This window comes from Chiloscyllium plagiosum, unplaced genomic scaffold (genome assembly GCF_037043375.1).
Source record: "Chiloscyllium plagiosum isolate Xiang-an unplaced genomic scaffold, Cpla_swu_hap1 HiC_scaffold_12, whole genome shotgun sequence".
Taxonomy (NCBI): Eukaryota; Metazoa; Chordata; class Chondrichthyes; order Orectolobiformes; family Hemiscylliidae; genus Chiloscyllium; species Chiloscyllium plagiosum.
The window spans coordinates 56,245,828-56,263,963 of NW_028270150.1; the positions used below are offsets into that span (position 1 = coordinate 56,245,828).

At 40.5% G+C, this 18,136-nt stretch overlaps 1 protein-coding gene across 3 annotated transcripts in view; it reads left to right on the forward strand.

The window, feature by feature from the left end:
* Positions 1-18,136, forward strand: part of LOC122555125 (X-linked retinitis pigmentosa GTPase regulator) — a 96,956-nt gene that overhangs the window by 50,162 nt on the left and 28,658 nt on the right. The window contains exon 14 of one of the 3 annotated variants that reach the window (XM_087992846.1): positions 32-9,262. The exons of the other annotated variants lie outside the window; for them this stretch is intronic. Within the exon in view, the coding sequence (XP_087848972.1) occupies positions 32-2,803 (2,772 nt within the window). The 3' untranslated portion in view covers positions 2,804-9,262. Of the gene's footprint in view, positions 1-31; positions 9,263-18,136 lie in introns of those variants that run through there. 3 annotated transcript variants of the gene reach the window in all.

Here is an 18,136-nt window from a genome sequence, read left to right on the forward strand (position 1 = left end):
CTTTCCATTCATTGCTTTTCATCTGGAGTAGAAGAAAGTTGAAAATTCTGGTAAGGGTGGACAAAGAAAGACTGATCATAATATTAAGCTCCAGGTTAAAAAGCCTACAAAGGTTCCACTGCAGGCTCAGTCTCCAAGATTAAGTTTGCACACAAGTATGCTTGAAGAAGTGGGAGATGAAAACCTTACCATATGTACAAGTAAAACTGTAAGAAAGGAGGGAAAAACAGCCAAAGAAAATATTGTAGCTAAATTGAACCTATCAGCCACAGAAAGACATTCCCAAGGTACATATGACAGTGGGATAATGAATGAAAAACAAAGTACAGTGGACATTAATGTAGCACAAGCCAATGGTGTACTTGTTAAACCAAAGTCCATAATCTATTCTGGCATGGCTGGGATCGACAAAGTATCGAGCAAGACTTTTGAAGCGACCTTTGAATTGTCTCACGGTGATACAACCCCCAAAACTGAAATACCTCTTAAAACAATTAACAGAAAAACCAAACCAACTACAATTTTGCCCACAAAGCAATCTGATGAAAACATTCCAAAACATAGAGAAGGAGCAGCAGGAAAGGGAGTATTTATGTTCAACAGGAAAGCCAAAGAAGGAAATAAGAATAATGTCAACAAGCATAGAAATAGTAGTGCAGACAATAACATTAAAAAAACAAATAGAAATAGTCCTAAAGGTAATAAATCAATGAAACATCATCCATGTAATTATTTTGTAGAAAAGAAGGGAAAGGGACAAATAAAAAGCAAGTTTATACATTATGAAAAGCAGGTACAAGATGATTTAGAGGGAATTTTAAATGAAGAAATGGGAGAAGAAAATATGTTACAAAAACAAATTCTGAAATTAGGCAATAAAGTAATGAATAGGGCTATTGCAGTGGATGCATTATTAGAGGAAAGTACAAATACAGAGGGAGGAAAGCAAATTGAGGAAAATGAAGACAATGAAGCTGCTGGAGATGATGATATAAACTTCAGTAAGAGACATTCCATAACAGATGATATGAGTGCTGAATGCAATTGGGACCAAACTGAAGAGAGTACAACTACCGATAAAATTATAAATGTTGAGCGAAGTCAAGAAGCAGAAGACATTGTTCAACATAAAACTAAAAGAAACAGAATTAACCAAGAAGTTGAAAGTAGGAGAACAGGAGGTGATGAAGATGGGGATAATGAAGGTGCATTTGAAAGTGAGAGAAGAAAAGCTGGAATCAACGCAGAAGTAATAGAGAAACAAGCAGACTGTGTTGAGGAAGGTAATAGTAGAGAAAATGGTACTGCAGAAAGTGAGGATAAGAAATATGGAGACTATGAAAGTGATAATAGTGATGAAGAAGATGAGAACAATGAAGAGGAAGATTGGAGTGATGATGAAGATCACATCAGAGAAGATGATGAGACTGAGGAAAATGAAGATGAGGAATGTGAGAGAGGAGAAGATGAAAAGGAAGGTGAAAGTTATAATGAGGAAGAGTGTAGTGATAAAGAAGAGGAAAGTGAGGATGAGAAAGAGAAAGCTGAGAGCAATGAGGAAGATAAATCTGAGCAAGATGAAGTTGAGGAAGATGAGGATGAAGAAGAGGAAGGTGAGGGCAGTGATGTTGAGGGCGAGGAGGATGAGGGCAGTGATGTTGAGGGCGAGGAGGATGACGGCAATGATGTTGAGGGAGAGGAAGGTGAAGGCAGTGATGTTCAGGGAGAGGAGGGTGAGGGCAGTGAAGGAGAGGGAGAGGAAGGTGAGGGCAGTGAAGGAGATGGAGATGAGGGTGAGGGCGATAAAGGTGAGGAAGAGGAGAGCGAGGGCAGTGAAGGTGAGGAAGAAGAGGGTGAGGGCGGTGAAGGTGAGGAAGAGGAAGGCGAGGGCAGTGAAGGTGAGGAAGAGGAGGTCGAGGGCAGTGAAGGTGAGGAGGAGGGTGAGGGCGGTGAAGGTGAGGAGGAGGGCGAGGACGGTGAAGGAGAGGAAGAGGAGGGCGAGGACGGTGAAGGAGAGGAAGAGGAGGGCGAGGACGGTGAAGGAGAGGAAGAGGAGGGCGAGGGCAGTGAAGGTGAGGAAGAGGAGAGTGAGGTTACTGAAGATGAAGAGGAGAGTGAGGTTACTGAAGGTGAAGAGGAGGGTGAGGCTACTGAAGGTGAAGAAGAGGGTGAGGCTACTGAAGGTGAAGAGGAGGGTGAGGCTACAGAAGGTGAAGAGGAAGAGGCGGAGGAGGGTGAGGGTACCGAAGGTGAGGAGGAGGAGGGTGAGGGTACTGAGGAGGAGGGGGAGGGTACCGAAGCTGAGGAGGAGGAGGGTGAGGGCACTGAAGCTGAGGAAGAGGATGATCAGGATTATGAAGATGATTCAAAGAAAGATGAGAGTTATGGAGATGAGGAAGAGGAAGTTGAAGACTTTGTCAATCAGGGCAATGAAAATGAAGAAAACAAGAGTTATGACAATAAAAACAAGGTCAGTAGAGGCCAATATGAGGATGGAGAGAGCTGGGAAGATGAAGAGGTAGATGAAGAAAAGAAAAGTATGGAAGAAGAGGAAGATGGTAGTGCTGAAAATGAAGAAGGTAAAAGCAATAAAGCAGAGGATGAAGGAAACCAGTTAATTAAAGCAGCATGTAAAATAGAAGGCAACAATGCAATTGGAGAAAAACAGAAAACGAAAGATAAGTCAAAACATGTTATTTGCAAGGAACATTCAGATGCAAAGCAAAATATAAGTGTTAAAGAAAAACTTAATGCTGAACAATTTTGGAATAATGTACTACCTCATTATTTAATGCTCAATTAATTCCTGCAGCCAGAATTAATTAGATGCTCTCTGGCACAATGGGTAGCATCCCTGACTCTAAACCCGAAACTCGAAGTTCAAGTCCCAAGTAGGCTGTGATGCCCAAGTTCATAACACAGCCAAACTGGTTAACTATCAATCTGCAAACACTTTCAACATAGCTAATGGTAAGTAGAAAGAATGGGAGAGATTCCTGGTCAACTATGTGATAAATCATTGGAGCCTCTTTAACACTATACAGAACTTGCACGTAAAAGTTGCCACATCACTCAGACTCCCTGAATGAGCGGTAACAGACCACCACAACCTAAAGTAATAGGAAAAAATAAAAGTTTGTCTTTCAGCAGTTCTCTCCTGAGATTGCAAATGGGAAAAGTGAAGGTAAAACTTGTTTTTGTGCTTCTATCCACTCCCAAATCATACCTGTGGCCTGATCTTCTGATCAAGGAAAGAGAAGTAATGAAATATCCTTACTTCTACAATATGTGCGACTCTGTCTATTTTTCAGTGTCTTTCATCTAAATTCCACTGTTTCTCTCTACTAATTTCCTAAATTAGTGTTTGTTTTTTATTTTTAGAAGTGTAGAGCAGGTAATAAATGACTTAGTGAGTGATTTTTACCTACCTCACCCAGCAAGAAAGTGTGATTAGATTGGCTACATGAATTACTTTTCCTGATTTTACTTTACCAGAAATCAGTGCTTGTTTTGATTTTGTTTTTATTTCTTCAAGTCTGCAATGCATTTGCTGTAGGCACATGTTGGGTTTTATTTTTTGTTTCTTACCATTTCCTTTCCGTTTTGAATCCGAAGGCCAACCTGATTTTTACAGACTCTCCTCTTGTTTTTGTTCCACTCATCTCTGGCTTAAAACCTATTACATCTCTCCATATACCAGTTCTGATGAAAGGTCACAGACCCAAAACATACTCTTTACACATCTGCTTCAACTGTGGAGTATTTCCATCCTTTTTCCATTCCGTCATTGTCACTGGGTCACTGTGGTGGATGGCCTGTGACTTGGAGGGGGATTTGGTAGTGATGCTCCCATGTGTCTGTTGTTCTTATTCTTGGTGATAGAGTTCACATGTTTGGAAGCTGCTGGTGAAGGAGTTGTTGAATACATCATGTATTTTATACACAGTGCTGCCAATGAATATTGGTGGTGGAGTAAATGTTTAACGTTGTGAATATTATGAAGGGTGTAGGTGTGTACTGTACCTTTAAGAGAGAGAGGAAGCTAGCAAGGACTGACCAAAAGTATAGAGTGCCAAGCAAGGTAAAAACGTAACACTTGGTTGAAACAAATAGCTGGGATTGTGTTGCCATGGAACAAAAACAAATTCAAATTTGGCCAATCAGTTTAAATTATGCTCCAGATACCAAAATCCAATCAAATTTGAATTTAATGCTTTGATGACATCAAACTAATTAAGTGATCTGATGTTTTGGGGTATAAAACAGGACATTTTGAACAGTTAGAGGAAGAATTGCCAAGCCACCAACAAATATAGACTGCTGGGCAAACAGCTCTCTGAAAGGTACCTGTCCATAAGGACAGCATGGCGGCACAGTGGTTAGCACTGCTGCCTCACAGCGCCAGAGACCCGGGTTCAATTCCCGCCTCAGGCGACTGACTGTGTGGAGTTTGCACATTCTCCCCGTGTCTGCGTGGGTTTCCTCTGGGTGCTCCGGTTTCCTCCCACAGTCCAAAAATGTGCAGGTCAGGTGAATTGGCCATGCTAAATTGCTCGTAGTGTTAGATGCAGGGGTAAATGTAGGGGAATGAGTCTGGGTGGGTTGTGCTTCGGCGGGGCGGTGTTGACTTGTTGGGCCAAAGGGCCTGTTTCCACACTAAGTAATCTAATCAAATAAAAAAGGTTGTGCAGCAGAAGACTGAAGAAGAGATGACCCAGGAAAATCTACAGAGGAAAATCAACAAAGCTGACTTGTTTTAACACGTGATTTTTTTTTTGTAAATCTTAATTGGGGTAAAAGATAGATTTAAGAGAAAGGAATTGGAAATAGTAGTTTTAATATTCTCTGTTGGACTTAAAGAATAAAATGATAGTCCTTTGCCTGTCAAACTTTAACATATTATGGCGCAAGATGAGCTTCTCTGTGTCTGGTTTAAATTAGCAGAGGGGTTTAATTGAACACCGATCAAGCAGAATGCTTTGTTTAAGACAGTGTAGTGTTATGCCTAACGGTCAGAGTGAACAGGAAAACATAGGAAGTAGGAGCAGGAGTAACACCTTGATCCTGCTTTGCCATTGAATAAATCATGGCTGATCTGATTGCAACCCCTGATAAACTTTCAGCATCTTGCTGAACAAGAATCTGTTTGTTTTAGAAATATTCAGACTTTGCTGCCACCACATTTTCAGAGACCCTCTGAGAGAAAGAAATGTGCCTCATCTCTCTTTTACATGGACAACCCATGATTTTGAAACAATGACTCCTAGTTCTCGGTTCTCCCATAGCAGGAAACATCCTCTCTACATCTAAACATCAACCACATCTTAATTTTCTAAATTCCATTGGATACAATCCAACCCAATTAACATTTTCTCTAAAGTTAATCCCCTTTCCCCTCCACTGTAGATATGAGTCTAATCAATCTTCTCTAAACTGCTTCAGATGTATTTATCTATCAATACTTTGTTCATTACTTCAGATGCTGTCTTATCAGCATCCCTAATTATTTGCAAGACCTGCATACTAACCTTTCTTAATTTATGCACAAGGGTATCCAGGTCCCTCTGCATCTCAGAGCTCAATAATCTTTCACTGTTTATAAACATTTTTTCAGTCAAAATGGACCATTTCACATTTTCCTACATTATACTCCATTTGCCATAGCCTTGAACCCTTACTTAACCTATTTCTATAGAAGCATAGAATCCCCAGAGTACATTTGTTTTGTAAACTTCCTTTTGTTCTCTTTACAACATACTTTCCGATTTACCTTTGTGTCATCTCTGCGCTCCATGGCAATGAATTCCACAAGTCCACCACTCTGAGGCCCCAAGTGTTTGTCAAATTACAAATCTAATAATTTAGTCTGTACCATTTACCTGGTAATTATGATTTTTCCTGAATTTGTCCTTCCCTTCCATTTCCTGACTTATCACTGTTTTTGCACTCTTACATGTATCCTCTCCGGTGAAAACTGATGCAAAATTCCTGTTCAGTTCTTCTCTCATTACTATTAATTCTCTAGTCTCACTTCCTCTAAGACCAACATTCACATTGCCAACTCTTTTCTGTTTTAAATACTTATCAACACTCTTACCTTCTGTTTTTATATTTCCAACATGCTTTATCTCATTCTCTAATCTTTCTCTTTTTATTTTCTTGGCCATTCTTTGCATTGGTGGCCAGCCCAAAGATAAGGTTTATTAACGGGGATGGAGGGGAGGAAGGGGCAAGACGATCCAGGGGGACAAAGACTGTTGACACCAACACCACCAAAAAATTACCAGAGACCACAACAGTGTCTTTTTGTAGAATGGAGAAATAGAAGCGGTGTGCTTCCATGTCCCAAAGCACCCAACACCATCACCTTATTGACATCTCCTAGAATATCAACATATCCCTCACAGGTCTCACCATCTGCCATGTCCTTCTCCTTTGTAAATACCAATGCAAAGTATTCATTAAGACCATAAGATATAGGAGTGGAAGTACGGCCATTCGGCCCATCTAGACCACTCCGCCATTTAATCATGGCTGATGGGCATTTCAACTGCACTTACCCGCATTCTCCCCATAGCCCTTAATTCATTGCGAAATCAAGAATTTATCAATCTCTGTCTTGAAGATCTTTAACGTCCCGGCCTCCACTGCACTCCGTGGCAATGAATTCCACAAGTCCACCACTCTGGGGCTGAAGAAATGTCTCTTCATTTTCATTCTAAATTGACCCCCTCTAATTCTAAGACTGCCCACCGGTTCTAGTATCTCTGCCTAACAGAGACAACTTCCCAGTGTCCACCCTTTCTAAGCCATGCATTATCTTCTATGTTTTTATTAGATCTCCCCATAACCTTCTAAACATTAAAGACCTCACCCACTTCCTTCAGCTCCATGCTTAAGTTCCCTCCTTTGTCCTTGTGTGAATCTAACCTTTCCTTAGCTAACCTCTTGCTGCTTATGTATGTATAAAATTCCTTGGGCTTTTCCTTAATCCAGTTTGTCAAAGATATTTCGTGGCCCCTTCTAGATATCCTAATTCATTGTATAAGTTCTTTCCTGCTATCTTTGTATTTTTCGAGGACTCTGCCTGTCTTTAGTTTCCTTAATCTTGCATATGCCCCCTTTTTCTTTTTGACTATTGAAATCAGATTTGATAGTGGTAATCAAAATAGCTTAGAGTTTACTGAAGCAGTTGTATTGCTAGGAACGTGGATGTGTCATTTGAGTATGCAATTGGTTGGGAGTTGAAATTTATGATTTTTAAAAATAGAGTCATGGATATTTAACTGGCATTACAGAAATTTGTTTTCTGTCTCTCCTAAAGTAATGAAACAGTTTACAGATTTAAAATTTATCAGGTTTACTTGGCTTGGATGTGTCTCACAGGACAGTGTGGAATAAATTTACTGTTCTTGAGGCATAGTGGCAATGTCTCTACCTCTGAGCCTGGAAGGCCACATTCATGTCCCACTTGATCCAGAAGCATGTCATAGCATATCTGAACCGGTTGACTAGAAAATATTCTAGAATAAGTTTTATATTGTCACAAAGCAAAAGGACTTCAAATGCACTAGCTTAACGAGTGTAGATGAAACAGTTACGGTCATGGTGTGGATGCAGTGCGCCCTATCTGAGACAATAATCTATCTCTCCTACAGCAAAGTCTCAATAATGACATGTGCATACCAAATTTATTAGGAGACCAAAACATCATCTTTGCAATGTTATAAAACTGCTATTAAAGATGTTCTTGATTATATGGGGAACTGTTGCTGCAGTCGTTTTTGAATGAATTTGATTGTACCACTTGATATTGGAGGGATTAACTATGTATTCATACAAGCTTTATTCTAATATATTTATTTTTTATATTTTTGCACACTTACATATACTTTTGCACTTGTTATATTTTTAAAACCAATTTAATTATACATTGTATATTCTTTTTACAGTGGAAAAGAATTTTAGATCATCTGTATTTTTTAAACTGTATTTAATTAAGGCCTCTCGTTCAAACATATTTGAGAAACAATATTGTGATGTACTTTAAGTATGATCAGCCCTGTTACACCTTTATACTAAGAGTGTGGATTATTAGAAATGAATAGGTAAAGGCATTGACAAGGGAGCAATTATTTTGCAATTTCGGCTGTGCTGGTTCTAGCTTCACATTAGTGATATGAGAACCAAACTTGGCAATGCAATCCCACTGTTATTTGAATGTGTAGGAGGGAAGCAATTTAGGCAGGACTCAATTACACAAAGACACCACTCCCTGTTTAAATATTTCATCAGAATTGGGGTCAGGGGTGTGTTATGTCCACCCACCTCAGAGATCACAGAATAAGCTAAGAACTGTGCCTCCTCATAGTCAATGCTATCTTTGAAGCAGATGTATTAGTTGGTAAGGAGCAGTAAAAGTAAAACTGTTCTTCTTTGATACTAGTCTGTCAGTTTGGAAAACCACATTTTAAAAAAACTTAAAACAAATGTTCAGTTGGCGTAGCGATCCAGGCAACATTGTACCAAGATGCCACTGCAATATTAACATGGCAGCCTCCCAAAATAGGTATTTGTAGGACGAAGACAGGCTGTGCTCCATTCTAATTTACCTATAGGAGGCTATTCCAAATGTATTTTTTAATGCATCTTTGAATTTTTAAAATATTTACTTAATTCCCTCTTTCATGTTATGACTGAAACAGCTTTAGTAGCTGTTTTCTCCTGTGGCTTTGCTGGTTAAGTATTTCTGAGATACATGTCTTTTCATGGGACAATAATACTGCAAACCTTATTTGAGTAGGTGTCTTGTTGATGCAGTTTTGGAGTGGTTAGTGGGAAATGCTTATAGCATTGGGCATCTTTTTATCTCCTTTTGGATTTTTTTCTCCCTAGCGTTATACTAAAGTGTCTAGTGGGAATCTGGCAGATCATTTGATGATAAGGTACATGCAGGAAGAGGAATTGTCAGTATGAAACCGTATTCTAACCCTCTTACACATTGTATCGATACACCTTTGCTTTTGGATGAATAGTTTTTAGGTAGCAGCTTGAATGAGACATAATGTTTCAGATAATTGAACATACCTTATCAAAAACTAGAAAATGCTGTTCAAATAGGTCAACCCAAATGTTATTTTTCAATGCCAGCTGTGTATGACATTTTCTTTTATTGCCTATTTCAAACATTCTTTTTTCTTTTGTGCAATATGTAAGAATCTTTCTTTAGCAACTCTGCGGTTATGAATTAAAATGTTAATCAACCACAGTTGTGATCAATCTTGTTGGATTTCGAAACATCTTATGAAAACTTTGTGCAAATTTCAAAGAGTGGCTGGGTAGAAAGAGCAATCTATGTACCATTTTTCTCTTCGCCTTTTCATATGTTTGTATTTTTATCTAGTTTAAAAGCAGTAGTTTGAAATGTTAGAAAAAGATACAGTATTGTTCTTTTAGATTAGATTAGATTACATTACAGTGTGGAAACAGGCCCTTCGGCCCAATAAGTCCACACCGACCCGCAGAAGCGCAACCCACCCATACCCATACCCCTACATTTATCCTACATAAACTGCGGGCAATTTAGCATGGCCAATTCACTTGACCTGCACATCTTTGGACTGTGGGAGGAAACCGGAGCAGACACGGGGAGAACGTGCAAACTCCACAGTCAGTCGCCTGAGGCGGGAATTGAACCCGGGTCTCCGGCGCTGTGAGGCAGCAGTGCTAACCACTGTGCCTCCCACTCTGTTTTACCTGAAAATAGAGATTAGTGTTGAGATATGAGAACAGTCTGAATTCAGAGTTTTGCTCTGGCCTTGGCTGTATGCATTACCATCCAGTCATTCAAGGTGCTGTGCCAACATTCTGGATCAGTGGTGCTGGAAGAGCACAGCAATTCAGGCAGCATCCAACAAGCAGCGAAATCGACGTTTCGAGCAAAAGCCCTTCATCAGGAATAAAGGCAGAGAGCCTGAAGCGTGGAGAGGAGGGTGGGGGTGGGGAGAGAGTAGCATAGAGTACAATGGATGAGTGGGGGAGGAGATGAAGGTGATAGGTCAGGGAGGAGAGGGTGGAGTGGATAGGTGGAAAAGGAGCTAGGCAGGTCGGACAAGTCAAGGGGCCAGTGCGGAGCTGGAAGTTTGCTTCACGACATGGTTGAAGAGCTTCAGGGCAGAGGAAATGACCTGGGAGTTGCAGTGGGAGAGGGACTCCCTGAGATTCTTGTAGAGAGAGGATGAAAACTTCTTCAAGGCAGGCATCCTTGCAAGAGGATTTGCAGTTTTTACCGTGCTGTGCCAACAGCTCTGGCATGTTTAATGAGTTTGTCCAAAGTTACAAATATTTTGCATGCAACATATTTTTATGTCACAGTTGCATATATTTGGTTCAAACACTGTTCATTGAATGACAAAAAAACTTGAATGAAACAGAAACTATTTGAACAGACAAATGCTCTTGACCAATTGAAATTACCCTCTTTTCACCAAATTCACTAAATATTTCATTTCTCTATCAAGACCTGTAGGGTTAGTTCAGTTTCCCTTGGTGGCCGTAAAAGGATAAAAACCTTGGTATCAAGCAAAATCTCCGGATAATGTAATGCAACACTACTTCTTGTATCTTGTTTAAAATGGGCATATACGATATTAACTGATAGTGTTAATTGTGTTTTATCTGTATCTGTTAGTGCCCGAAGCAATAGAGTTTCATTATCCCAGTCCAGGTTTTAATTGTGACACACAGGACTAGTCTGCACAAATGTGGAATTTCTTTAGACTTATTTCGAGGATGTAATTTAGATGAACCAGTTTCTGTCAAAACCAGTCTCATTGGTTCTTTGAAAATCTCTGTGTATGAAGCAGACTAATTTACCATTTTTAGAAAAGTAAACCAAATCCCAAGGGGTGAGAAAATCCCCTGAGACAAAGTGTTTTTACATTGGCCATAGACAGTTCCACACATAGCAACTGAAGCAAATAGGCGTGAAATTCAACTTTGGCAGATACAAAATGGATCTGTTGTGAATCAGTTGCAAATATAAAATTGTTGGATTTTTCTTTTCATTCCCATGCTGTGTAGTCATCATCCAAATCAACTAAACGTTGGACTGGATCAAATTCTAATAGTTGTGTACCTGGTTTGTTGAGTAGTCCATTTAGGCTGTGTCTTATTTAATCTGAAAAGTCTTTTGGAGTGAATTGAGGAATATTTGCAATTTCTCACTTTTCTTCAGAAGTGGCTATACTCGTTTTCATCCTGTCTTTTCACATTTTTTCAAACTCGATACTTGCTTTCTGCTCAACGACTCATCATCTCAAGTCATAAGAAGAAAGAAAAGGACCATCAGTTCACAGCACACTCAGCCATGAACAGAGTATTTACTAAAATGAATACATTAAAAATTAAAAATTGAATGGCAGTTTAATTCCTCCTTTCTGGAAACAAGTGAGAACTGGAAGATTGAAAACTTATCAATGAAGGGAAGAATTGACAAAGAAGATGACCATAGAAGTTGACTTGTTACTTAATGGTAACTGATTAGTTCAAAATAATGTTTAACAAGAAATTCCTTCAATCTGATTTACAGCAAACTTGCACTAAAAGTTCCTTCTGCTCCATTTTTAATTTTGTCTCTAATATCAAGTGGGAGAACCACATTAACATTTTCAGTATTGAGAAGTATTTTCCTATAATGCTGTTTTAAAGAAAAGCAGGGTGTTCTGTGTGCTGACGCTTATCACATATCCCTTTCTTTCGCCTGTACAGTTGATGCTCCTTCACTGTTAGAACCCCATTCTCTTTCCCTAGCCAGTGTTTAACTGGCATACCACACAGTTTACCTGTCTTTAGCCAAATCCCTTCTAAACACCCTCTCCACAAGATCACTACTTTGTTCTCATGTGCCCACTGGATGCTCGCATATCTTATTGTCCAGTAGGAGGACATCACGTACACAAGCAGTTGGGCAATTCCAAACACCAGCTTTTACTTACAGCCAATAAAAGCAAATACAGTCAAAACCAATAGAGGCAGAAATCGCCCTCACAATGCTGACCGAATGCCAGCATTAAGACCACGTATTTTTCAGTCCATGATGGATGGTCTTTGACAGCAGGTCGCATCTACTGAAATCAGGTGTCAATCAAGTCCTGTCTGCATAGTAGCATGAGTGCAGCTGAGCTCTGTCATGCACAAGGATAGCTTTCTCCAACTCAGTGTAAGCATCATTCTCCTTGATAGACTACTCCAATTCTTCCAGCTCCATAACATCTATCACATCACTTCATTGCCTACATCAATTGTTTAGGGCACAGTGTGCTTTGGTGATGCAGCTAACTCTACCTGAACTATGTTGGAGGATTCTCCTCAGATTGCTCCAAGCACCAGAACCACATTGTCAGACGTTCTGTCATCTACTTTACCACGATTCTGGTTGCAGCATGTGCACCAACTTGATGAAGGTGCCACATTGGTTGAGTAACCAACATATTACATCAAAAAGGGATTGCCTGCTGCTCTCTGACACACTTCCCATCTCAAACTCATGTGACCTTATGAAACTTGCCATTGAATTCAGTACAGTCAGTCGTTATTCTGTATGTTCCCATCATCTCATCAAGTTTCACAAATGATAGGATGGTTTTGGTTAGCATTCTTCTCCTGTTAAGTCACTGTCTCTAACATCTGCATAACTTAAATAACAACTTTAGGTCTATAAGCATCAAGATACCTTTGAACAACATTTGTCCCTTAAGCATGTTCCCTCTGCATGCATTACAAATGGTTGAAATCATGATTTCATACAGTCATAGAGATGTACAGCACGGAAACAGACTCTTTGGTCCAACTTATCCATGCCAACCAGATATCCCAACCCAATCTAGTCCCACTTGCCAGCACCTGGTCCATATCCCTCCAAACCCTTTCTATTCTCATATCCATCCAGATGCCTTTTAAATGTTACAATTGTACTAGCCTCCACCGCTTCCTCTGGCAGCTCATTCCATACACTTACCACCCTCTGAGTGAAAAGGTTGCCTCTTAGGTCTCTCTTATATCTTTCCCCTCTCACCCTAAACCTATGCACTCTAGTTCTGGACTCCCCCTCCCCAGGGAAAAGATTTTGTCTGTTTATCCTATCCATTCCCCTCATGATTTTATAAACATCTATAAGGTCACCCCTCAGCCTCCGACACTCCAGGGAAAACAGCCCTAGCCTATTTAACCTCCCCCTATAGCTCAAATTCTCCAACCCTGGCAACATCCTTGTAAATCTTCTCTGAATCCTTTCAAGTTTCACAACATCTTTCCGATAGGGAGGAGACCAGAATTGAGCGCAATATTCCAACAGTGGTCTAACCAATGCCCTGTACAGCCGCAACATGATCTCCCAACTCCTGTACTCAACACTCTGATCAATAAAGAAAAGCATACCAAACGCCTTCTTCACTATCCTATCTACCTGCGACTCCACTTTCAAGGAGCTGCGAACCTGTACTCCAAGGTCTCTTTGTTCAGCAACACTCCCTAGGACCTTACCATTAAGTGTAAGTCCTGCTAAGATTTGCTTTCCCAAAATGTAGCACCTCGCATTTATCTGAATTAAACTCCATCTGCCACTTCTCAGCCCATTGGCCCATCTGGTCAAGATCCCGTTGTAATCTGAAGTAACCTTTGCTGTCCACTGCACCTCAATTTTGGTATCATCAGCAAACGTATGAACTATACCTCTTATGCTCCCATCCAAATCATTTATATCAATGATGAAAAGTAGTGGACTCAGCACCGATCCTTGCAGCAGTCCACTGGTCACGGGCCTCCAGTCTAAAAAAAACCCTCCACCACCATCCTCTGTCTTTTACCTTTGAGCCAGTCCTGTATCCAAATGGCGAGTTCTCCTTGTATTCTGTGAGATCTAACCTTGCTCACTCGTCTCCCATGGGGAAACTTGTCAAATACCTTATTGACGTCCATATAGATCACATCTACCACTCTGCCCTCATCAATCCTCTTTGTTACTTCTTCAAAAAACTCAATCAAGTTTGTGAGACATTATTTCCCATGCACAAAGCCACATTGACTATTCCTAATCAGTCCTTGCCTTTCCAAATACATGATCCTGTCCCTCAGGATTCCCTCCTTTTTCAAATAGAATGTAGTCACAGTTTGCAACATGTACATCATGTATTAACCCCTTCAATGTCCTAGCATCTAGCAGATATGGATCCCATGCTTTTGCCCATCAAACTGTCATGACTCCACCCTACCTGGGCAATAGCCCAGCCAATTACCACTTGCATTTTGCATCCAGAAAACAGCAAGTGATTGCAGGAAATGCAAGTTGCAGTGGATGCCATCAGTACTGGCTCAGATTGTTTGCTAATACTAGCTCTGCCCTCCTGCAATACCTCACGCCTCCATGTCCCCATTTGCCTCACTGTACCCTTTCTATCTACATCCCTTACCCCACATTGTTCTTCACCTGCAACTGTCCTCCTTCCCTGTAGAAGCTGACATTAAACCTTAATAATTCCCACCTGTCCTCTATGCTACCAATGGAGGCCATGCTGGTGATCTCTGTCACTAGTTCCTCTTCCATGCCCACCATTGCTATTCTGTATATGCTCTATACACCTTCAGTTTACCTCCATCTATGTCTATGTCCCTACTTCCATACATGCCTCTGCTTTCCCCCACCACAATCTCTGCACCCCAATGCCTTTTAACATGTTACCTGCTGCCCCTACTCTATCAATGATCAGCCATTAGGCACCCAGGACTCTGACTGCCTGATTGATCAGATCCCTGACTGCTCACTTACTGACATACATGAGTCCCCTGACTGCTGGTGCTGGCCCTGTAGGACTGAGCTTTGCCCACTTGCCAGACTGTAATCAGACAGCTCCCAAACCTTAATTGTCCCAAGCTGGCAACTGACCATTGCCAAACTGCTGAACTGTGTGCGGACTGTGCCTGTGACTAATGGATAGTGTTCTGCCACCCCTTGACTGGAGTGAGAACTGGCCCCCACCTAGTTTCTGACATGGCTATTTGGTTGAATAAGTGTGCAGTCTGTTTGCCGTGAAGAAAGTCAGTATGTGTTAGATTGACATTGCTGCCCTTCATGAATGCAACCCCAAGACCCCCTTGACAATTCCCTAATGACAAGCAGACTGTGTGTCCACGCAAAATAGGCAGTACTGATTCAGGCAGCTCTGCCTGAATCACCAATGTACTAACAGGAATGGCAAAGTAAAACATGTATGGTGCAAGTATGGAAGTGGGGCACTGGAAGAACAAATGAACAAGCCTTGAGCTGCATACAGGTCTAATCTGTGAGCTGGGTGCCGGTCCCTGTGTGAGATATGCTCTTGTAGCAGCCTTCAGTGCTAGTTGTCAGTGTGCTGTACGATGCACATGTATCAGAGAGGAGCCATGATGATCATGTGCGATACGCATATTATCAGATGCAAATGTCCTTGGACAAGGGGTACATGTGGCTGATGCCCATACATTATGTCCTGAGATACTGCTTTGAGCTAAACAACATGGAAGCTTCTCTCAACCAGTGGTGTGCTGCATTTGCCAAGTACTTGTCGAGAATTCCTGACATCTATATTGTTCAGTGCATTTGATGAGAGGAAGCTGAATATTAATAAGCTGTGTAACTGTGTTAATGAAGCATTTAACAAGCTATAGTTCCCTTTAATTGACAACTCATTGCTGCCAAAGAAAATACACATCGATACTTGGCAAATGCATAAAAGATGCTGTGAATTGGGCCTTGCTGAACTTCTCACCCAATTCTGCCTTCTACCTTGCCATTGCTTACATCACTTGGACCTCTATAAAATTCCACACAAAGTCTTTGTTTAGCTTCTCTGCCAGTTTCCCATAAAGTCGTCTTGTCCTTTGGCATCAATATTGTCCAGAAATCTGTTGATTGAGCTTCTACAGCCCTTTGGGGTAGAGAATTGCAAAGATTCACCACTCTGTTAGTAAGAGATTTTTCCTCATCTCATCCTTAGATTATTTCTAGAATCACTGGGCTGGAGGAACATTTTATCTTCATCCCTTGTCAAGCCCAATAAGAATTTTGTAAGTTTCAATGAAATCACCTGTTCTTCAAACTCTCGAGAAACCAGATTGACTTTCACCAATTCCCTTCATTAAACATTCTGCCATGCTCGGGATTCATCTGGTGAAACTCCGTTGCATTTTCTCTATCCTGCCTTAGATAGGAAACCAAAACTATATGTAATTCTACGTGTGTCATCTTACCAAGGCTTTATACAATTGCAGCAAGACACCTTGACTTCTGTTCAAATTCCCTTGCATAGACATCCAACATACCATTTGCTTTCCGAACTGCTTGCTGCACCTGCATGTTCACATTTAGTGACTCATGAACAAGAACATTTGGAAATCAACACTTCACTATCTCTCTCAGTTTAAGAAATATTCAACCCTTCTGTTTTTTCTGCAAAAATGGATAACTTCACATTTATTTCCATATGAAATCTGGCATATTATTGCTCATTCATTAGCATTGCCAAATCCCCTTGAAGCACCTTGGTGTCATCTGCAAATTTGAAAAATTTACAATTCATTCCCACATCAAATGATTCAGAAGTGTTGTGAACAGCTGTAGACCTTTAGGTTAAACTTGCTGCCAGTCATGTCTCCCTAATGAGAGAATGGCCATATAGTCCTCTGGGACGTTGGTGACTTTACTCGCTCTATGAGCTTGGATAGAGGATTTGATAACTAATAGAATACAGAGAGTTCGGATAAGGGGAGCATTTTCAGAAACACAACCTGTAACAGTTTAAACAAATGAGAGGTGACCTATTGAAACATATAAGATTCCTGGGGATGACAGGGTAGGTACAAAAAGATTATTTCCACTTAAGAACGAGTTTCAGATCTGTGAGCATATCTCAGAATAGGGGTCACTCATTTAAGACCGAGGTGAGGAGGAGTTTCTTTTTTCAGAGGGTAATGAACCTGTGGCATTCTACACTGCAGAGGGCTGCTGAGACTAGGCAATTAAGTTTACTTAAAGCTGAGATATTCAGGTGTTTTAATTAGCAAAGTAAGCAAAGATTATAGGGAAAAGGCAGAAATGTGGCAATAAGGATTATCAGATCAGCCATGATCTCATTGACTGGCAGAGCTGACATAGTGGGCTGAATGGCCTATTTCTGTACCTACATTTTATGGTCTCTTAGACACTAACACTTTCCCTACTACTTGCATCAAAATTAACAGCTATGTAGTTCTCCATTCTCTCTCTTCCTCTCTTAGAGTTTACATTTGCTACATTCCAGTCTGTAGGAACCTTTCCATCATCTAAAGAAATTTAGAAGTTAACCACTATCTCTGTGGCTTTCTCCTTTAACTCTGTGATGTAACTGATCTAGGGGATTTATCAATTTTCAATCCATTTAATTTTTGAAGTATTACCTTTTTACTAATACTAATTTAGTTTAGTTCCTCATTCCTGAGTCACTTAGTTGCTTTAATGTATGTCTCAATGTATATTCTTCCATAAAGACGGCTACAGAGTAGTTGATCAGTTTCCCCTCCATTTCTCTGTTCTGCACTATAAAGTTTCCTGTTACCACCTGTTATTTGCCCACATTTGCCGTAGTTAATCTTTCCACACACCAAAAGAAGCTTTTACAGTCTATCTTCCACAAATCCAGTCCACCTGGATGCTGGGTCAGATGTTAATTTTAAATCTGAGATAGTTAATTTTTTTGTTAAGGAAAGGTGTTAAGGGTTATGGGCCAAAGCCAGGTATATGGAAATGAGCATTCAATGGTACAATGAAAAGAAAGTGCTTACTATCTGGGGGCCTATAAACAGCTCCCACCAGTATTTGCTTCTGCTTATTGTTTCTTAGTTGCATCTAAACTGATTCTACATTTTGATCCTTCTAAGATCCTCGCTCAGTAATGTACTGAGTTCATCCTAATTCCTAGTCAAGAAGGAAGCATTGGGTAAACTAGGAAACTAGAAGTTGGTCAGTTTAACTTCCGTACTAGGGCAACATTTGAAAGCAATTCTGAGGGACAGAATTAATCTCCTTTTAGCGAGGCAGGGATTAATGAAGAACAGTCAGCATGGC